General features: G+C 53.6%; 1 protein-coding gene across 4 annotated transcripts in view; it reads right to left on the bottom strand.

Moving 5' to 3' along the window:
- Window positions 1-14,625: 14,625 nt before the first annotated feature.
- The window catches only part of FARS2 (phenylalanyl-tRNA synthetase 2, mitochondrial), a 570,273-nt gene continuing 562,588 nt past the window's right edge, over window positions 14,626-22,310 (bottom strand). For all 4 annotated transcript variants that reach the window (XM_005869647.2, XM_014542407.1, XM_005869648.2 and 1 more), the window contains one exon: window positions 14,626-14,895. In XM_005869647.2, coding sequence (XP_005869709.1) covers window positions 14,757-14,895 — 139 coding nt within the window. In that variant the 3' untranslated portion in view covers window positions 14,626-14,756. The remainder of the gene's footprint in view (window positions 14,896-22,310) is intronic.

The raw sequence follows: 22,310 nt of genomic DNA, 5'->3' as shown, positions 1-22,310 counted from the left end.
GCTGCTCTGTCGTATTGGCCTTGAGTCAACCTGCTCCCCTATTGCAATAGTCTTGAATAAAGTCTTCCTTGCCTGTCAGTGCAATTTTCCTTGGACACCCCCCACACTCCCCCACGTCTATATACCAGTTTCTCCACCAGCCTCCCTGCTGCTTGAGCCATAACACCTGTGTGCCATGCTTGATGCCGCCCCTCCCTTGTCCTCTGCACCCAACCAATTCATCCTGAATCTGCCCCTCTCCCGCCCTCCCCACCACCCTAGCCCTAGTCCATGACCTGTAGCCTCCATGACTACACCTCCTCCAGCTGGTCTCCCACTCCCACTTCGGTCCCCCCAATCCCTTCTACACCAGGCAGCAGGAGTGAGCTTCCTATGGGATAAATCAGGTCAAGGCACGCTCCTGCTTAACCCGTCCAAGGGCTTCCCACCCCTCTGAGCTTGAAAACCAGAATCCTACTGGGCTACAAATGCATGTAAGATTGGCTCAAGCCCGTCTCCTCAGCCTCATCTCATTGTCATATATTTATTGGTCTGTTTATCTGTCTTCATGTGTCCCTTCCAATGGAATGTAGGCGCTGTGAGGGCAGGGCCACCATCCTCATTTCACTGTCATCTTCGCGCACCGATGACCGTGCCTGGCTTGTATACTGGTACATCCTCAGCCACAGTTTGTCAAATGGCATAATTAACCTTGTGCTAACGCTGACTTTCACAGAAGCTCTCAGTAACCTGCTCCATAAGCATTCACACACAGACCAAGGAGCCTGGCTCCCTGAAGGTCCCAGGGTCTTGTCTGCTCCAAACAGCTCCTGGGCCCCCACCTTGCCGCAGCCCAGTGCGGCTGCTCTGTAGCCGGGAAACACATATCTTTTATGTTCGCCTGAGAGCAGCACCAAGGATCCTTAACAATGTCCCAAAGTGGGGCCCAAAGTGGGGTGGGGTCACATAACATGGACAGTGGGTGGGCCATAGGCAGATGGTCTTGCAACCAAGAGTTCTGAGAAGTTAAAATCTACCCAAAGTGACATTTGAGAAATTTGATACCTTTTCAATCCAACAGCAGAGAATTCCTGTTTTATTTCCATTGAAAAAGGTCACTAGGAATAGAATTAAACATAAAAAGAAGGATTTTTTTTCAGCTTGTGACTAAAAGGCTTTTATTTTATTTTTTTCAATATATTTTATTGATTTTTTACAGAGAAGAAGGGAGAGAGATAGAGAGTTAGAAACATCGATGAGAGAGAAACATCGATCAGCTGCCTCCTGCACATCTCCTACTGGGGATATGCCCGCAACCAAGGTACATGCCCTTGACCGGAATCGAACCTGGGACCTTTCAGTCCGCAGGCCGACGCTCTATCCACTGAGCCAAACCGGTTTCGGCTAAAAGGTTTTAAATTAGGTGATGGCTTTTTGCTGAAAGTGGTGCTTTATGTGTATCTGGCCTTGGGGATCCCCTGCATAGTCTTCTCCCACAGACCCACCAGAAGTGGGGCGGGATCCTCAGGCAGCATTACACCTTCAAAGCATGGCCCCACTCACCTCCTTGGATTAAACGGTTTTGAAATGTGGACATGTCAGTCTTACTAAACTGATGGTAGGGGAGAGGGGCCAAGGGCCAAGTGAAGTCCTTGGGTGGGTGAGAGAGGACACAGGCTTACTTGAGTGGACATGTGGACGACTGGTCTACAAAGCAGGAGGTAAGGCAGGTGGGGTGCAGGAACCAACATGCAGGGGGCAGGCAATGGGAGCATGGAGCTCTCTTCCGGTTGCTCCTTGTCCAGGTGAGTCGCGGATTGAGGGCAGCTCCTGAGTGTGAGTAGGAGGAAAGTCTGCTGGGGGTGGAAGAGTGAGGTGGGAATGGCTGTCTAGGAGAGGGAGAGGCGTGCTGCCTGCACAACCTACTAGGATGGGTCGGCAGCGCCGAGGGGCCACTGAGGTGCGTGGTCCTGCTTGGAGATACATCTGTTGGCAGTGGTTGGCCTTTCCCTCCAGGAACAGAGACTGTGCCTGAGAATAGGTGGGCTGAGGCGGACACCAGAGAGGGGTCTTGCCAAGCAAGCCTAATGAAGACAGCGTGGGCAAACGAGTTATGATATTTGCCAGGCACTGACTAAAATGATAGGATATGGGGTCTTTTCATCCTAAGTTTATTTCGGTGTCATGTGATTAGTTACCATGTCCATAATTGCTAATATTTTTAATTAGAAAAAAAGAGTTGGTCAGATAAGAATGAAGCAGTGCAAAGAAATGTGCATAGAAGCAACTGCAAGTCTGTCCTCCACACCTGTCAGGTGCTGCTCCCTCTCACTCTCCGGGGGACGGGCACCACCAGGACATGGGGACTGAGGAGCCCACCCCAGAGCTTCAGGGCCTTTGAATGGGTTTCCTTGTCAGAGTGTGTCTAGCTTTCTAGGGCCTGGCTTCCTTCTTCTCTATATTTTTTAAAATATGTTTTTATTGATTTTAGAGAGATTGGAAGGGAGAGTGAGAGAGAAAGAGAAACATTGAAGTGAGAGAGAAACATTGATCAGCTGCCTTCTGCAAGGGCCTTGTGCCCTGACCGGGAATGGAACCAACAACCTTATGGTGCATGGCAAGATGCTCAACTAACTGAGCCACACCAGCCACAGCCTGGCTTCCTCTCTTCTTAAGATCAAGTACACTCTACGGTGCTCTTTGTAGGTAAGATGTGTGTTAAAATACCAAGGGTAGGAAGGCTGCGTAAACTGTCCATCTGTCATAAGTTAAACTGTGTCCCCACCAGCCCAATTCTCATATTGAGTCCTAGCTCCCATTATCTCCAAATGTGCCTGTATTTTGAGCTAGGGGCCTTTAAAGAGATGATTAACTTAGAATGAGGTCATGAAGGTGGGTCCTAATCTAGTATGACTGGTGTTCTTATCAGGAGAGGAGATTAGGTCACAGACACACGCAGAGGGAAGATGTGAGAGTCACAGAGAGAAAACGGCCATCATAGTATGACTGGTGTTCTTATCAGGAGAGGAGATTAGGGCACAGACGCACACAGAGGGAAAATGTGAGAGTCATAGAGAGAAAACGGCCATCAGCAAGCCAAGGAGAGAGTGCCTGGCTTCCTCTCTTCTTAAGATCAAGTACACTCTATAGTGCTCTTTGTAGGTAAGATGTGTGTTAATATACCAAGGGTAGGAAGGCTACGTAAGCTGTCCATCTGTCATAAGTTAAACTGTGTCCCCACCAACCCAATACTCATATTGAGTTCTAGCCCCTAGTATCTCCAAATGTGCCTGTATTTTGAGCTAGGGGCCTTTAAAGAGATGATTAACTTAGAATGAGGTCATGAAGGTGGGTCCTAATCTAGTATGACTGGTGTTCTTATCAGGAGAGGAGATTAGGGCACAGACGCACACAGAGGGAAAATGTGAGAGTCATAGAGAGAAAACGGCCATCAGCAAGCCAAGGAGAGAGTCCTCAGAGAAAACCAACCCTGCCAACACCTTGCTCTTAAGCTTCCAGCCTCCAGAACTGTGAGAAGCACATTCCTGCTCTTGAAGCCTCAGCCGGTGCCCTCTGCCCTGGCAACCTGAGAAAACCATGACACACCCAAACTAGGTAGACTCTTTTTCTAGGATATTACTAAGCTGTGTCAAATATTTAAAAACTGTTTTATAAAGTACAAGCTGAAATGTTTCAGAAATATTTCCTCCTTAGCATGTTCATGCATAAGCAAATTACTGGTGTGTGTATTCGTAGGCTTAAGCATATAGTATCTGGCTTATTTCATATGTGTTTCGTTCTGTGTGACTGAATTCTTTTGTTATTTATATTAGCTTCCAAGGCAGGTGGGGCTAACTTCATGTAAAGTTAAGGAGAGATTATTAAATCCATCAGATAAGCAAGTAATTGAATCAGTGAAGCCACTGGACCTGGGTGTGTGTGGTCATGCGGGCCAGGTTGTACACAGTGAGAGGACACACCAAGATGGGGCACAAAGGCGGCCAGTCCTGTGCGTGCATGTGCGTGAGCTCTGGGCAAAATATTTTAAGACCCAACCACCTGAAGGTGCTGGATGTGAGAGTGGATGTGAGCAGCAGCACCTGGAAGGGCTCTGACTCGGGAACGGACTCTGTCTGGCTCCCTGGTGGGCGGCTAGGATGGCCGGGCTGAGCAGAGGGGCAGTCAGAGGGTGGAGGGGCTGCCCCAATGGCTGGGAAAGGAAGGAGGAGCCAGGCAGGGAAGCCCTAAAACCTGCATTAAGTCCCCAGGTCCATGATTGACATCTGGACTGCCCACACCCGGAGAGAGTCCAGGGACCCCGGAGAGGGAGGCAGTGGGTGCTGAGGGAGGAACATAAAATAAGATGCAGTGGATTTCAAAAGGTTGACCTCTGACCACATGTTCTGTGACCACAATGCAATTAAGTAGAAATCCACATCTTGGAAACCCCCAAGTAGCTATAATTGACATTATTGAGACAATTAATGAACTTTGAACATGGACTGAGGATTAAGCAATAATATTGTATCAATGTAGTGTCCAGATTGTGACAACTGCACTGTGGTTAAGTAAAAGATTGTCCGTGTTCTTAGAAAATAGACACTGGATTATGTACAGATAAAATGGAGGGGAGAGAGAGAGAGAGAGAAAGGGAGAGAGAGAGAGGGAGAAAGAGAGAGAGAGAGAGAGAGGGAGAATAAGGCAAATGGGTAAATGTGAAGAAGTGGTGAATCTGAGCAGAGCTATATTGGAGTTCCTTGTACTATTTTTGTAACTTTTCTGTAAGTTTAAAATTACATAGAAATAAAAATAGTTATAAAAACCTACCTCCGGTCCTATTTCCTTGTTGGTCTGTATCGGAGATGTGAGGCAGGGCTCTCCGCAGCATGCATGTCTCCCCCCTTGGCAGTGCGGGGAATGGCAGGATGGGGCTGTGCGCTGAGGCAGGGGCCTGCCCCCCACGTGGAGGACACAGCCCTTCCCCACTGCGGCCTCGCCCCTGTGCATCCTCTCTCTCTTATTTGCCTCCTAAGTGGCTGGCCCTTGTGTTAAACTGGAAAGTGAACACAGAAAGCTCAAGGCAAGGATTAGTGTCGACTAGATAAACAGCCAGCTGCCCGTGTCATCTGGTTCTGAGGGTAGAAACCTCCAGGTTGGAAAGTGAGCGAGCAGTGTCCCTGAAAAGGGAACGGTGGGGTGGCTGATGGGTGTTGAAGAGAATCAAGAGGGAAGGGGAAGGTTGCCTCACACCATTACTCCGAGATCTGCTTCTATCTTGAAGTGTCGCAGGAGGCAGGACCGGAGCACCAGCATTTCCCGCACCCCCACCACGCGCCGGCCCTTTCTCCCTGTCCTCCTGTCTCGGAAGTAGGCATTGGCTCCCCACGCTTGTCATTATAACCCACCGCTCACCTGCCTCCCGTGTGCGGGAGAATATCCCCTCGTGGGTCTCCGTGGGCTGGACCCCCACCCGGGCACGAGATGCCAAGGGCTCTCTTGCTCAGTCTGCTCTGCCTGGGAGGGTGGGAGCGGGTCTCCCATTCAGACTTGCCAGGCGCTGGGCCCGCAGGGCAGGGACGCGTCTGCAGGACTGTGGTGGGTGGTCATGGAGGCCTCAGGGAGAGGTTGTGGGTTCCAGCACACCCAGCCATCTGTGATTACCTAGCGCCATTTGTTTTTCATTTTACTGTACGTGCATTTTTATATTGTGATAAAATATACATAATATAAAACTCGCCATTTTAAGGATTTCAAGTGTACAATCAGTGACATCAAGCGCCTTCTTGGTGTTGTGCAACCATTGCCACTATCTAATTCTAGAACTTTTCAACCCCTCAGATGGAAGGCTGCACCCATCAAGCAAATACTCTCCACTACTCACCTGCCTCTCCCCCTCACCTCCCACACCACTGATCTGCTCTCGGCCCCTATGGACTTGCCTATTCTGGACACTCCCTACGAATGATTCACACATTGTGTGGTCTTTTGTGTCCGTCTTCCTTTACTCAGCATAGTGTTTGAAGGATCATCCATATTGCAGCACGTTATCTGAACTGAATCGTATTCCACTGTGTGTATTACCCAATTAAGTTTATCTACTCATCTGTTAGTGGGCAGTTTGGTTGTTTCTCCAACTTTTGGCTGTTGTGAATAGAGCTGTGGTGAATATTTGTGCACAAGCTTTTGTTTGGGTATTTCTTTTCAATTATTTTGGGTATATGCCTGGGAGTGGAATTGCTGGGCCATGTGTGAGGAGCAGCCACACCGTCTTCCCCAGCATCCTTTACTACATGCTTCCCTGCTTCATGGGGGCAGAGCTTGTTTCTGTTGCTTGCAGCTAAGAACCCTAACACCTCATCCCCATGTTACTGATGGAAACTGGGGCTCAGGGAAGTTGAGTGGTTTGGCCAAGGCTCTGGGGGCTAGGAGCTTGGTCTGGCTACAAATCCTTTAACAGTTTGGCGGCAGGACCCTGGGACAGCGAGATTTTCTTTCCGTCTCACTGCCTACATGATATGGTGCAGTGGTTCCCCAGAGGGGTCCTGGAGGCCACGGTCTTCATGAATTAGTGACAGGGGTCTGGGAGCTATTTTGAATATTTCACAAAGCTTAATGGAAAACTTCCATTTCCCCATAATGAAGCCGCTCAGCCTCTCTAAAATGTCAAGTTTCTTTGCTTTTGGCAGGAATTAAATCAACCCAGGGTGGTAATAAGGGTTGTCTCCTGCTGATCAGAGACTCTGGCTGGCAGTTATGTATATCTTTGATTAATTTAAAAAATGGGAAAATGAATAAATTATTACTTGATAAATGCAGTTGTTTAGTAGATGAAAATCTCTTAAAACATGGGTCCTTGGGGCATGTGGGGAGTTGGGAATCACAAAGGAATTTCTTGATGATAAAACAAATCCATGAAAACACTGGCCTAGCAGCATCCTAGGCTGGGCCCCTGGAGCCCTGGGCTGGTCTCAGTCCTGCCACTGACAGCTGGGCCTCACGCAAGTGACTGCACGTGAGGGCCCCGTCCCCGCTCTGGCAGCAGCACGCCTTCCTGTGGCATCCTGCAGTCTGAGCCCTGGTGAAGGAAGGAGCAGCGAAAAGCAGGAGGTTTCTTTTCTTCTAGACCCTGTGTGCAGTCTGCCCCGACAGGACCTCGGCAGGGTCAGAGACAAGAGGTCCTGCAACAGGACACCTGAAGGCAAAGGAGGCCACATCTCGCTCAGCCCCTGCCCTGCTGTGGCCTCTGTCCAGCCAGTCCACAGCCCTCTGTTCCCCTTCTGTCCCTCTCTATGTCAGTCCTCTCCACCCCCACGGGTGTCCCACGGGGACTGCTGCTGGTCCTCACCGCCACTGCCCACCCGCCTCCTCCTCACGGCTGTGCTGCCCTCTCGGGCCCACGGCCCACCAGCCCCAGGCCTGGGCCCAGACACGGGAGCCACAGGCCGCCCTGAGGGGCCTGGCTGTGCACGGCCTCCAAGCCTTCAGGTCAGCCATACCCTTCTTGGCATTTAGCTCGAAAAAGGGACAAAGGGCCCAGTGTTTTGATTCTTGTGACGCAAATGCAGAAAGCCCCCGGGAGTCAGAACGCAATTCTGTGTGATTTTGAAGCAGCCCCTCCGCCTGTCTGGGTACAGTCCCCCTGGGAAGAGGGCAGGCCGTCTCCCTCGCAGGTTATGGGTGGGCGTAAACCCCAGCACCGGGAAGAGCTGGGAAACACTGGAATGAAAGGCACCTGGCACAGCGAACACACTCTGCAGCATCAGTCCAGAGGGCGAGCCTTGTGTCCTGAATACCAACGTCCTTGGCGACTGACCCCCAGGCCCGCCAGCGCCCTCTCTGGCCCATGCTCTGGCAAAAAGGCCATGAGGGTGGCCGGTGGGAAGCCATGGGAGCTCTCAGGTGAGCACTGTCCGCGCAGCCCCACGGACTCCCACGCCCTCACCTGGCCTGGCCTGGAAACTCACTCGGTCCAGTTTGGCCTTCACTAGTCCTCTGGCCGGGGTCAAGTTCCCCTCCGCCTGCCCTTCGCCACCCTCCGTTGCTAAGGCCCCACTCAGAGACCAGACAGCAAAATACAGGAGGAGAGATCTGGAAATGGCACCATGGCACCAAGAGAAATGGGCTCCAGTGCGGTCGCTGCGGCCCCTGGTTGCCAAGGAGCGGAATGCTTTGGGGCCAGTCTGGGAGGCACTGCTGGGAGCCTGTAAAATAGCATTTTCCACTCCCCGTTGTTCCTCTGGTAGAGCCCTTTGCCACCCAGAGGCTGGAAATGCTAGAATAATAGGCCCTCTCCGGGTGTCCCTGAAGCTGGTGTGTGGGCAGGTGAACAATCCCAGCCAATGAGACTTAAGAGGGCTGAGGAATGCCTCCCTGTGATAAAATTTGTGAAGAGCAACCAATACCGCCTGCCCTCTCCTTCCTGCTTGGGGAGGTGGCGTGGAGATGTGCTGGCTGATGCTTTTGCAGCCACATTGCAGCCACGAGGGGAAGATTCACCCGCACAGCACAGCTGGCAGAGCACAACGCTAAGGAGCCTGGGTATCGGTGACGGCGCTAAGCCACTGAGCAGCTGTCAGCCCAGATGTCTCTAGTTCTGCGGTGGTTAGTTTATCAGCTTAGGCTGGGTGTTCTGCCACTTATAGTTGAAATCATTCAAATAATACAGCAGGTCATGACTTCCCTGAGCCCCACCAGTTCATCTCTAAAATGGGGCCCCTGGACGAATGACCTCTGAGGTTCCTCTGCGTTCAGGCTCTGGGTACTTCTCGGTGCCACAGACAATTCCCAGACCTCACAATCCTTTCCGCTGGGACTGGGCCTCTCTGAACCACAGCTAACTTCCTTTTCCCTTTCCCTGTCTCCTTCCAGGCCCAGGGGGCAGCTCCCCGCCACCTGGTCCCAGCCTGCAGCTGTGGCTCAGCGAGGGGAGAGGCTAAGAGCTCAAGGAGCCACATTGGAACATGCGCCTACCTAACTCCAAAGCCAGGTTCTTCACCCTCTTCCCAAGGCCTGTGCCACCTTGAGAATGTGCTGGAGGCAACTCTATTAAACAACATTTTTCCAGCCCTGAAAACTTGAGAGTTAACAAACGATCCTTGGCTCCACAGCACATACCACTGGGAGCTGCGAGGGGCTGGCACAGAGAGGATGGTCACCTGGGTGCCCGGCCCAGGCCAGACAGCCTGAGGCATGAGGCTGTGCCTCCCCGCTGCAGTTCTGTCGGCCTCTGTCTGGGGCCAGAGAAGCTCAGGGAGCGGGTTCTCTTCGTGCGTTACAAGGCGCTGCTGCTGTGCTGGCCTGGGCCACTGGGCATGGGGTGAGCAATGCACAGGGACAGGTGAGCTGGCTCAGGGGGTGAGCGGCTGAGCATGCTCACTTCTCTCCCTCTGGTGGGGCGGTGGCTCCATACCCATCATCCAGGTCTGCGTCCATCCACAGTGGCCTTCTCTCCACTGGGAGGGCTGGTCAGGGACAGGTGGGTGGGGAGGGGAGGAGAGGAGGGGCGCTGCCTGAGGCCATGGCTTCCAGGGCAGACAAAGGAGAAAGGAATGGAAGGGGCCACTTGAATTACCCCAATTCCCTTTAACAACCAGGACTTCCTTTGCCTGGCAGACCTGGGGAAGCGATGACTGCGGTTCAGTGAATCCCCTTCACAGACCACCCACGACCACCTGCCCACAGGGCTGGCATGTGGGCCAGGCTGGGCCCCCAGTCAGGGCTGGATTCACTATGCGCCAGCAGACTGGCACCCAGAGCACAGGGAGGACCTCCTCTCCCTCCTGTCCTGGTGTGTGGACAGTCATGCCCTGTCCCTTGTGCCCTGCTGGCTGCACATGCCGAGGTCATGGGCTGGCAGAACCTGTGCTCTGGGTCCTCTCGCATGGAAGGACCCCTTAGCTGGGGGACCCCTGAGTCTTGGACATGAGTTCTGGTCTTGAGGCTCACCCGCTGGCTCTCAGTTTGGGTGCCCTCCCAGTGTCCCCCTCAAGGGGCTGCCCGGACGCCAGGTTCCATGGAGGCTGCGGGGGGGGGGGGGGGGACTCTGGGAAAGCAGACTCCACAGCTCCCTCCACCTAACACACTGCAGCCCAGCCTCCAGGTGTGGCCGCTCCCTTGGTAGAGGAGGGACCATCTGCTCAGAGGCCTAATGAGAAGGGAGCGGCCACTCTGTCCTGGGTCTGTGTTAATCCCCTCAGGCTTCTGTAACAGAATACCACAGGCTGAGCGGCTGAAACAAGAAGATGACTGTCTCATAGTTCTGGAGGCTGGAAGTCCCAGATCAAGGTGTCAGCAGGGCCAGAGTAGACAAAGCAAAGACACACACACATACGCAGGCCCTTGTTTTGGGGAGTGGGCTGAGGAGGCACCCCCTTTCCCACTGGAGGCTGCTGAGGACGTGCCCGTCACCCCGTCGTCATGTGTCTCCCATTGTGGCACAGGGGGAGACCAAGGCACTGAGTTCCCGCTCTGCACCCCTGACTGCTAGACCCTGGGCCAGTCACTCCTCAGGAGATGCAATGTGCTGGTCAGCTGTCGTGGAGATGTCGTGAGGCTAACAGATGCCGGGGTTTTACACACGGTTTGCTCACTCTTTACTGAGCCGCTCACCATCTCCTCCGCGTTAGAGTGAAGGAAACGAAACCTTGGGGGCTCTAAATGCCTCGCCTGTGGCACAACCGGTTTAGACTGGGACCTCAGCATGGCCTCCGGCTTAGCGGTCCAGGCTCCACAGGGCTTCCTGCTCCCCTCTCCTCCTGAGAACAGTCTCTGGCTCAGGACTGGGCAGAAAAAGGACCAGAGGAGGGCAGTCCTGCCTTGGAACAGGGTACTGGCTGGTGGCTTGCCTTTTTTTTTTTTTGCTTTTAAGGCAATGGGGCATTTCTGGGCACAGGAGCCACCTAGAAACCTCAGAGCCAACACCACCATGAGTTGTTGAGTCAGGACACACCTCTGGAACATGGGTCCCCTTGCAGGAGCCTAGACATTCATTCAACGTCCCTCTGTCACTCAGCAGCTGACTTGCCATCCTGAGCAGCTATGGCTGCAAGTGGAAATCTGTTACTACTTTGAGCATCAGGCGATAAAGAAGAACTCTGAGGGTTCTGACCTAGAACCCACGCCACATGCCTCACACCTTACCGGGAGGGCCCGTGGCTGCGGCTGCTACGCTGGAGGTGGGTGCCCACGCCCTCTGCCTTTGCCGCAGTCCAGAATGAAATCCCTGCACTGACTGCAGTAGGCCCAGTTCCTGGGCACGTGCAGGCGACATGAAGAGTGCAGGCTGGAATCAAAGGACCCCCTCTAGCTCTGTTTTCGCAACACCTACTTGAGCCTGCAATCTCACGCCTGGGGAATGGAGATCCTAATGGTACCAGCCTGGGGTTTGGAGGATTGGATGAGATGATGGATGTAAACTCCGTGAGGGCTGACTTCTCATGTGGAACAGTGGTCCCCCATGCTAGGTGGCTGAACGAATGTGCAGTGTGGCGCCCGGCATGCCATCAGCATCAGCTCCACCATCCCACACTTCGCTTCATTGCACTTTGCAGATACTGACTTTTCACCGACATTGACCCAGACCCTCCAGCAGCAAAAAACTGTGGTGCTCTGAAGCTCAGATGCTCATTAGCATTTTTAAGCAATAAAGTATTTTTTAAAATATGTCTTCATTTATTTTAGAGCAGCGGTTCTCAACCTGTGGGTCGCGACCGCTTTGGGGGTCGAATGACCCTTTCACAGGGGTCGCCTAAGACCATCAGAAAACACATATATAATTACATATTGTTTTTGTGATTAATCACTATGCTTTAATTATGTTCAATTTGTAACAATGAAGTTGAGGGTCACCACAACATGAGGAACTGTATTAAAGGGTCGCAGCAGGTTGAGAACCAGTTTTAGAAAGGAAAGGGAGAGGGAGAGAAACATTGATGAGAGACATCAGTTGGTGCCTCCTGCACACCCACAACCCCAGCATGTGACCCAACCTGGGATTCGACCAGTGACCTCTTGGTGCATGGGCCCACACTCAACCACTGAGCCACACCAGCCAGGCACATAAAGCATTTTTAAATTAAGGTATGCACTTTGTTTTTTTAGACCTATTCCATTGCTTATACTTAATAGATGACAGTATAGTTTAAACACAATTTTTATATACACTGGGAAACCAAATATTTCCGTGAATCACTTTATTGCGATACTGTATTTGCTTTATTGCAACATTCACTTGATTGCGGTATTCGCCTTACAGCGGTGGCTGGGACTGGACCTGAAATGTCTCTGAGGTCTGCTTGTACGTGCCATGGACGGGAGAGGGCAGACGGCCCTGCTGGTAGCTGCTAAGCGCTATTTCAGTGATCATGGCCAGAGTGGAGACTGGCGAGCTCCTGGCGTGGGGACAGAGGACATAAGGTGCCCGCTGAAGGGTCTGGGTGGGTAAAGCCTGCCGTGTGGGCATTTCGAGGCCACCATATGCTCTTTGAGTTCACTCACTAGCTTCAGTGTGGAAGAGGTCCCTTTTCCATGTCCTGATGCTGGACCACCACTGGCCAGGGGTGAGCTGTGCTGACGGCTTCTAGGGCTGACAAGCCAGAGGGCACAGCTCAGGGATCAGTGTATCAGGGTCCCCCTCAGTAGGGAGGGAGGCAGCAGGGGACACACGTGCAAATGGCCGTGGAGCCCACAAAGCCCCCGCCCACCCCCGAGGCTGCAGCTGGTCACAGAATTTATTGCTATGACAACCTCAGCTCCAGGATGTAGCTGCAACCTCAGCTGCACCTTCTGGACCCTCACGAGAGACCAGGCTTAGTGGGCCTGGCACCAAAAGACACGCTCAGGTGTCTAATGCAGTTGCTGTGACGGGACCAGCTCTGCAGAAGGTATCTGTGTCCTCAGTCAGGCGTTTTGCTGCTCTGGGCTTAGTGTCCTATGTGAGGATGGGAGCTGTGGCTGCTCTCTGGGACCCGGCTGAGGTCTGCAGTTCACGCTCTGCCTTCTCCACCCCCAACAATCCTCAGAGCAGCTGCTGCTCTGTAGGTTCTGGGTTCCCTGTCCAGTGCAGCCCCTGCGATGTCCCACTCTGTCCTCACCCCACGCTGGGCAGGCGTGGCCATCGTCCCCACACACAGAGGAGGGGCTGAGCGACCACAGGGGACCCCAGCGATGCTGCTGTCCACCCTGCTCTGCTTGAGGAGTTGGATGTCCTTCGGCTGCAAAGTGGATTAAATGACCTTTCTCATGTTTTTCATTTTCATTACTGACTGTCCTGTGGGGATGACATGAAAAAGTCAAGAGCTGGGTGTTCCTTGGGCTCGCTGGTTGGGCGGCCACTTTGGGCATGAGTGCCGGGCGCAGCCCTAGAAGCACCCACGCGCACCGAGACAGGAGTCCTGAATGGGAGGCCATGGGGAGGCCGCCACGCGGGGGTGCTCCTGCTCAGGTCCCTGCTTCTTCAGGCTCAGTTCCTCAGCTGTGAAACAGACCACAGTTGGTTCTACAGCACGGAGTGTTGAGAGGAACGCCCCGGAAAGCCCCCGGTGAGCTCCCCGGTGTTAGCCTGCCCTGCCCCAGCATCCCAGCTGGCACAAGCATAGTGTTCGACCCTGGATGTCACCCTGGCTCATTCTGTTAGAGAATACGAACACAAGCCTACCTGGCCTTGGACGCAGAGGTCTCCGGAGACGCAGCCACAGCTGGGTCAGGGATGGCCGGCCACGCCAGCAAAGGCTGCGGAAGAAGAGACACGAATGACCCTGGTTCCCACGCAGACCCGCCCACTCGAGGAGCTGCGTCCAGTGGGCCCCAGACGGTTTGCATCCAGGCTTGGGTGTGGGACTTGGGGTACGGCTGCCCTAATTCCCATGACAACCCAAGGGAAAAGCCCAAGTGGAGATCACCCGAAATGACATTCAGGCCCATTCCTTCCCTTTGGAAGCAGCTGCCGCCCCCACACCGCTGGCTGCTAATGGCCACCCCTCATCAAATATTTATGCAGCCCTCGCGGCTCCCGCACAGGCCAGGGAGGGAGCCGATGATTAGAACTGCTCAGGAGTGGAGCAGGCGGACTACAAAGTGTCTGGGCCAGAAAGGGAAACATCAAAGCCCACATCCTTCCGTAAAGGTCGCTCCCGGAAGCTGAGGCCTCCCGTGAGGAAATGAAACTTTCAGGGGGGCGAGGACAGGCCTGTGTGGGGCTGCAGGCCGCTGGGCGCGCTCCTGCCTTTCCTCGCCGGCGGCAGAGGCGGCTAAGCTCAGCCAGGGCCAGAGGCCTGACTCCAAGCCACGGGTTATGAAAAGCATGTGAATATGTCGCCGGCTCAGAGCTGTGACTCCCTCACTTTCGAGGGGGGCCTGGCATTTCATCAGTGCCCTGCCTGAGGCCTGCCCTTTGTGAGAAGAAAAGGGAGAGAAGGAAGAAAGGAATGGAAGCTGATTCAGAAAAGCTCCCAGTGCCCGGAGTCTTGATGTCCTCTGGCTCCGCTGTTACCTGGGGGAGCCTGTCTGCAAGACTTCCTCCGGTGTTGGCAGGCAACGGAGCCCAGGCCCAGGCACCGCAGCGCACGGCCTCGCCTTCCCAAAGGAAAGGAGCTGCTCTCACTCTGCTCCTTTCTCGCCTCTCCCAAAACAAAAGACAAACGCAGTGTCAACAGTTTTTCAGGAGCGATCCTTTATTGTCTGAAAGTCCTAAAACCGACACTTTTATCAAAACAATATCCTTTTTTTTCTTCAGTGAATCCGAGAGACCTGAGGGCCGTATTCTCCATGCGGCTGCGGCATCAAAACCTGCCCTCCACGGCCAGCAGCTGCACCGCGGCCTCCTGCACGGCCTGGTGGATGCGAGTCACCTCCCTCTGGGACAGAGTCCGCTCCATGTGGCGGTAGGTGATGCGGTAGCAGTGGCTGGTCTTGTGTGTCCTAGAGAATAAAAGAGAAAGGCGGTGAGTGAAGGGCACGCATGCTTGCCGCCTGCAGGATAAGTACCACCGGCTCTGACCGGACCTCCCAACCCCAGGAGAACGGGAGGAGGTGCGGGATTCCTGCTGGCAGCTGCTTCTCTTACAGCCACCGGGAAGGCGGTGGGTAGGGCATCCTTGGCCCCATCGGACCAGGCGCATCCAAAACCCCTGGGAAGAAGCTGCTTATGAATGTGATCCTGGGCCAAGCCCTGGAGACCGTGGCTCAGTGGGTGGGAGGTGGCCCTGGGCTCACGGGTGCGACTCTGAGAGCAGACAGGGTCAGGGACCAGTGCCAGCGCCCCTCCACCTTCCTCATGTCCGAGGAAATGGCCATGTTGGAAAGCCCACTGCAGTCATCTGGAGGCCCAAGACCGGCCCCAGGGACTCGGCCTGCCCGGAGAGCTGGGGTGTGCCATAGTAACTCTGTCAGCAGCCCTGCGGGCCGTGGGAAGCAGACAATGTGCCATATAAACCATGTGTCATCTCTGTGCCACGCAGACAACCACTCTAATCCTCTGCTTCTGCCAGGGGTGGGGAGTTGATTTTCACGGACCAGCCGGTGGTTCTGGGCGGGTAGACATGGTGGCAGCAATGCCTTCTGCTTGCACCACAGCTGTTGGGCACCAGCACGATCTCGCAGGGAGAGCTCGCCACCAGCCGGCAGAGCGCCTGTCCCGGGGGCCTCCTCCTGGCCATGTGGCTGGGGGTCGGTCTGAGCTGCCCTCTTCTTTTGAGCCACACGCATTCCTCTTTCGCAGTCTCAGCTGCAGGCGAGCCAGTCCACGCCCTTCCTCACTGCAGATGGAGCAGCCCAGCCGGGCAGGCCCGTTCTCTCTGGCAGGCAGGGGAGGCGTGCTGGGCCTCCAATAATGCCGGACCCTGGTGGGTTCCCTCCCGGCCCCTGGAAGACCCACAGGTCCACTTCGTTGCCACCTGGGTCCAGAGCCTTTGCTGCCAGAGGACTCCTGGCATTCACAGGTCTGCTCTCTGGGGCTCTCCCCTCCTTCTTCTCCTGCCCGTTTTCGTGCCAGGCCCCTTGGCTGAGTGGAATACACCAGATCAAGGAGGGCCGAGCCTTCCCATTTGCTGCTTTGCCTCCTCTAGTGTTTCCTGGAGCGAGGAGGCCCGGCTGTCAGAGGCCCTGTAACTGTAAGGCTGGAGGATGCTTCCCTCAGGGCAGGGCCCTGCGTGCCAGCTGGGCACACGGCAGGACTCCTCCACCAGCTGGGCCAGAGCATTTCCTGCTCAGCCCCTGTCATTGGGAGCCATGCCCGACCCACACGGCAGCTGCTGGGAGTTTGCAGCATCCCAGCGCTCCTGTCCGGGCTGCTCCATGTCCGGCCACCTCACCCGCCCAAGTCTCAGTGTCTTCTCCAATGACAGAGACAACAGCACTTACCCACCGGCCTTTCCAGACGGGGCAGAGACCTGGCTAGACAGGGACCGCACGTTATAAAGTGCCATAGAGTGCGGGGTGCCACTGTGGCAACTGTATTTTTCACTGGCTCACCCTGAGCTGAAACATTGGTAATAGGGCACCTACGAGTTGAGATTTCCAGCCAAAGAAGAAAGGGGAGCAAAGTATCTTCTTGTTTCTATGTATTTCAAGGAAGACTTCTGAAAGGATTCTTGGGGTTCAAACAGCTTTTAGAAAACTGCTGGATGAGTTAGATGTACATGAATCATAAGCATAAGGATTAGTTTTATAAGTTGAGAGGATAGTATTTGGCAGAATAGTTGGTGATAATTCAGAAGACTGGACTAAAAAGCAACCAGGTGTGCCTTTTCTGAACATCACTGAAAAGAGAGAAAGAGGCTTCCCTTTCTTGCTTTCTAGAAGTTTCTGTGTGGAGCTTTCCTGTGGTGGGACATACTCCTGTCCTTCTGCTGGCTGGAGAGCTGCAGGGGGCGAGCTGGCAGCTGGCCGCTAGGGGGACCGGGACTCCCTATTCTGAGCAGTGAGTGGTCTGCCCACGAAGACCACGGGGCCATGAGCTGAGGGACCGTGCTCATCACTGAACAAGAAGATGGATTCCTCAATGGGAGGGAAGTCCTCCGTGCCCAGCCCCACCTGTCTGGATTAGGGCTCGATTAATTCTTCTTATATCACCTGTGCAGCCTCTTTTAGGCCCAAAGCTTCTCAATCTTTCATCTGCCATGATCCTCATTGTCCCTCAATAATAGTAGCAGCAGCAATATTTATGTAGCTTGTTACATAACAGGCACTGCTCTATGCTCTTTGCAAGTGTCAACTCATTTAAGCTTCACAACTCCATTGGGTAAATAACATTATTGTTCCTATGAAACAGATGAGGAAACTGAGGCACAGAGAACAGAAGTCACCTGCCCAAGGTCATGCATCTGGTAAGTGGCAGGGCTGGATTCCCAACGAGGCCATCTGGTGGGGATGTGTAATGGTGCAGCCGCTGTGGGACACCGTTTGGTGGGGCCTCAAAAACTTAAATGTAGAGTTACCATGTGACCCTGAAATTCCACTCCTGGGAACATACCCAGGAGAACTGAAAGTAGGTGTTCAAGTAAACACTTGTACAAGAACTCTCATAGCAGCACTGCTCACGACAGTCAAAAGGAGGAGGCGTCCACCAGGGGTGAGTGGGCAGACAGTGAGGCTCATCTGCACGGGGGGTGCACGACGTAATGCCTCGTCACTGAGCGGAGGAAGTGCTGCCTATGCTTCAACATGCACGAACTTCAGCACATGCCAAGTAAACCAAGCCAGACACAGCCCACCACACACTGTAGGACCCCATTTATATGTCATGTCCAGAACAGGGAATCCATGGAAATAGGAAGGAAACTGGTGGTTGCCATGGGTCGGGGGAGAACTGTTTAATGGCACAGGGTTTTCTTCGGGGGTGATGAAATGTTTTGGAACTAGATGGATGTGGTAATTGCACAACATTGTGAATGTACTAAATGCCACTGAATTGTGCACTTTAATTTTATGCAAATTTTACCTCAATTAATAAAGCTAGAGGATTTTGTTTCAGAGCCCAACTATCAACTATGACACTGGACTGCTCCACCACATTCCTCATCTGTTCCCTTTCTGAGCTCTGACCTCTTCCTCTCCCCCAACCTCCCCAGGAGGTGGTAAGGTTTGCAAACGATTGTTCTGTTCAAGGAGATGAACCGAGGCCGGGTTCCCCTCCAGCTCTGCCCTTTGGCTAACGGAGAGGGCACAAGCTGGAGGGGGGGCATCGCTGGGACACGGGTGGGAAGCGCCTGGAGGGGATGCATTAACGAGGTGGGTCCTGCTACAGGGCCACTAGAAGGTGGCTGGGAAGCCACAGCTGTGGGGACGGAGACCCACCTGCCACAGCCCTCAGGGGCCACAGCCTTCAGGACAAGAAACCTTCCCTGAAGGAGATAACAGGCTGGATGACAATCTGGGGTTTTTTAAAGGCAAATTAAAGTTGTGTTTTTAATGTACTTCACAGCTTCTGCTCATAGGCAAAGTAAATGAGAAGCCATGCTGAGTGTGAGAGGTCAAACTTCAGTATAATGAGTTTGAAGAGAGTCTAAACTTTTTTGTGTGTGAGTTGGAATTTTATTACTTTGAGATATTGGCTAAAATGAATTGGTCAGTGGCAAGAGCTTGAATTTTTAACAGAGATTTTAGTGTGAGAATCTTAGAATGTTTGAGCTTCCAGGCCTTCAGTTAGCACTAGTTCACTCACAGATTCATTTAGTCATTCAGCAAACAGCAGGCTCCAGGCACTGCACTGGGCACTCAGGACTCAGGGTGCATGCCCGGGGCCAGGGCAGCACCCAGGGAGGACAGGTGTGGGCCTGCACACCACACCACAGCGGCTCACAGGGAAGCCAGCGCGCCCACCCAGCCTCCCGTACCCGAAGTTTGCTCCTTTAGCAAATGACTTTCCCTCGGTGCTTTCCCATAAGCATTACCTGGTGCGATTTGTCTAGCACAGGACGGGCGCGACAGAGCCTGCCAAAGGGAGTCAGCCCATGCTGCCCATCAGAGGCTCACGCACCTCCAGTGAGGAGAACACAGCGCAGGACAGCCCACGCTCGCCCTCGACCAAGCAGCAGGGTATGAGTGACGCACAGCGCACGGCCCTGCCACCCCCACCTCTTCTGCTCCCGTTGGCCTTACATCAGCTCTCATTTGAGATTCAGCTTGGCTCACGAAACTGGAAACATGACTCACACTCCTGAAATTTACTTCCGCTTGGATCCCGTTCCCTGCTGCGCTGTGATCATCAATGTCCACCGGACTCCACCGTCCTGCGCATGCCCAGCTGCTCCCGCAGCGAGGGGAGCCAGGGCCGAGGGGCGGCCGGGGTGGAATGGAGGGTGGGCAGGGCAGCAGGCAGGCATTCTGCATTTTAATGCCTCTCCTTCCAAAGCCCTAACCTTAGAGCCAAAGAAAAAGATGCTTAAGTGCAGCCCATAGTTAAGTCTGGGTTAGCACAGGACCACCAACATTTTAGATGTTTAAAGGGAAGCTGCCCCAGGTCTATCCTTTTTGCCTGAGCAACGAAGTGATGAACTTAACAAGTTTCAAAAGTACAGCTGCTCTCCAGTCCTCAGTGTGCCAACGAGAGACTTCCCGGAAGGACTCGGGGCTTTGGAAGTGTCACTGGAGAGAAGGAACAGGGGCAGAGTGCTAGGAGGGCTGCAGTACTTTTCACACAACCACTTGGTTCACTCGGCAACCACACAGCTCTGACCTCGAAATAAAACCGTCCATGGGAGGCAGCCACACCAGCTCCTGCACCATTCATGAGGGTCAGCTTTCCCATCTGTGGCAAGAGCAGCGACTTCACATTCTTGGGGGGCACTGGCACCTCCCAGAGCAGATGGTCCACAACCAGCAGTCCCTGCAGTCACCACCTACTCATGCGGGGACTCCTTGGCTGGAGAAAGTGCTCAGAGTCCTGAGGATGGGATGCCCTGACTGTCTCCTGTGCCCTGACTGTCTCCTGTCGAAACCTCGAAGGCCACGCCCTGTGCCGTTGGGAGGGTAGGACCTGGCATGCTTTCCCAGGCAGGCCTTCAGTCAGCAAGAGGAGCAATGCAGCAGGAAAAGGACGAGGGAGGGAACCCCTTGTTCCATGGCCAGCCCAGAAAATGCAGACTGAAAGGAGGCGTGGTGGTGTGGAGAAGAACCCAGACTTTGCAGCCAGGGACCTGGGCTCATTCCCTGCTCTCCCTTTGCTCCCTGTGTGATCTGGGCAGCTCTCCGACTCCTGGAAGTGAGGACAGAACATCTGCTTCCAGGGTTTGTGCTGACACAGTGAGAGATGCATGCAGAATGCTAATTCAGAGCCTGTCCGCCCAGAATGGGTGCTTAATAGCTACTGGCTTGTCCCATCTCCCCCTTTCCTCATGGAGCTCACTGGGGGAGGAATGACACTATTTCCTATGAGGAACCTCCCTTTGGGGGCTTGGCATCCGCCTGGGCCAGGAGGAGTGTCCCTCCTGGAGCGCATGCGCACCGGGGCTTTGGCTGGGAGAGCCAGGAATGGAGTCAGGACAGTGACGAAGTATCTCTCAGCATCAGACAAGACTTAAACAAGTGGTCTGGAAATTAAGCAAATAATTTCCCCCTTTACCTTCTCTGTATTAAAAAATAAAAGAAAATAAAAGAGGAGAGAAGGAAAGTCTGACGAGACCTGAGCCAGTGTCTATACCACTTTTTCCAACGAACCGCCTTGATGTTTCCTAGGACAGAGGCCCCCGGTGTCATGTCCGGGGAGGCAGGAGACAGGGTCCCAGTGCAGCCCAGCAATGTCATTTAAGCTCTCCCCCGAGAGGGCTGCACCAATCAGGCTCCAAGGCTCCTTCCAGCTCTAACACCCCAGCGTCAGCCGAGAGAACAGAGATTTCTGAAGTCAATGCCCCTGGGCAGGAAGAGCCAGCCAGCCGCCACCATTTGCAAAACCTGCACAGGATGGGCGGGGAGAGGGCCGGGATGGAGAGGGATTTTCCGACAGGTTGAAGCACAGATGCGAGATGCATTAGTGATGAAAGCAAGAAGGAAGTGAGTTGGCCTGCGCTCCCCAGTGAGCCATTCAGAGTGCCCCCCCCCCCCCCTCCCCGCACTTCCCAGCCATGAACGTCCGAGTTGCCTCCCACTGCTGCTGCTGTGGTTGCAGTTTCTTCCCTGAGGGATTTCCGTTCCCTGGAGTCAGTCACAAGAAACTCAGCCAGGTGGTTCCCGGCTGTCACTGCCTTGGGAAAGGCAGCCCCAGTGCCCGTCTTGGTGGAGGGAGAGCCAGCCCCGGGAAGGAGAAGCCCCCCCCCCCCATCCCCGCCCCCACCCGCTCCGTCACCACAACATTGGCAACTTCAGAGCTCCTTATAGATGCGCAGTTTGTAGGCAGGAGATGCTTTTTCACATCAAGCTCTTGCCAAGTGCTCAGGGAGGTTTCAAAGCCTCCCCACCCCCTCCCCATTCTAGCCCCATCAACCTTAGTAATGTTTCCTGTACTTCGGAGTTAGCGACTCAGGCCAAGCTCTCCGCGGGCCAGGGTTCCTGGTCTCTACACGCACGTGCACATGACAATAACTGCTCTGGGGAAATCTTCCAATAGCATCTCCCAGGGAGAGGCGCAGGGACACGCCCGGCCCGGAGCTGCCGCTTCCCAGCCACAGGCCACCGGCCCAGTTCCCATTCTCTCATCCCTGTTCTCATTCTAAGATACGGACACTGAACTCACGGGACTTCTGAAGGAACTGAATGAAAAAATATATATGTAAAGTGTTTAGCACAGTTCAGGCTCATAGTGAACACTTGGTGCTGTCATTTCCGTAGCCAGAGATGACAGGCCTCTGCTTTGGGCCACACAGGAAGGCCCGAGTGACCTGCGACAAATCACCTGAACTTCGACTTCCTCGTCTCTAAAAATGATTATTAATATGATACTACAACGTGGAGAGAACTTGAAGACATTATTAAACAGCATAGGCCAGTCACAAAGGTTGAACATGATATAATTCCACTGATATGTGGTATTTAGAGCAAACTCATAGAGACAGAAGGTAGAATGACGGGAGTCAGGGGCAGGGGGTGGGGACGGGGAATTGGTGTTCAATGGGGACAGAGCTTCAGTTTGGGAAGATGAAAAAATCCTGAAGGTGGAAGGTGGTGATGGTTGCACAGAAATGTAAACTTTAATGCCACTGAACTGTACACTTAAAATGGTTACTATGGTAAATTTTGTTACATATTTTTTATTACAATAGAAAAAATTTGAGGATAGTTGATTCAAGTAACTGAGTTGACTATTACTAGAAATGCAAGTTTGGACTCACACCTATATTAAAAACAAACCAACGAAAACAGCAACAATGAACCCCAGGTCACTGACATGCATGTGCAGGATG

The sequence above is a fragment of the Myotis brandtii genome, unplaced genomic scaffold (assembly GCF_000412655.1).
Source record: "Myotis brandtii unplaced genomic scaffold, ASM41265v1 scaffold300, whole genome shotgun sequence".
Taxonomy (NCBI): Eukaryota; Metazoa; Chordata; class Mammalia; order Chiroptera; family Vespertilionidae; genus Myotis; species Myotis brandtii.
The sequence above is the reverse complement of the archived record's forward strand: the minus strand, read 5'-3'. Positions and strand labels throughout refer to the sequence as shown.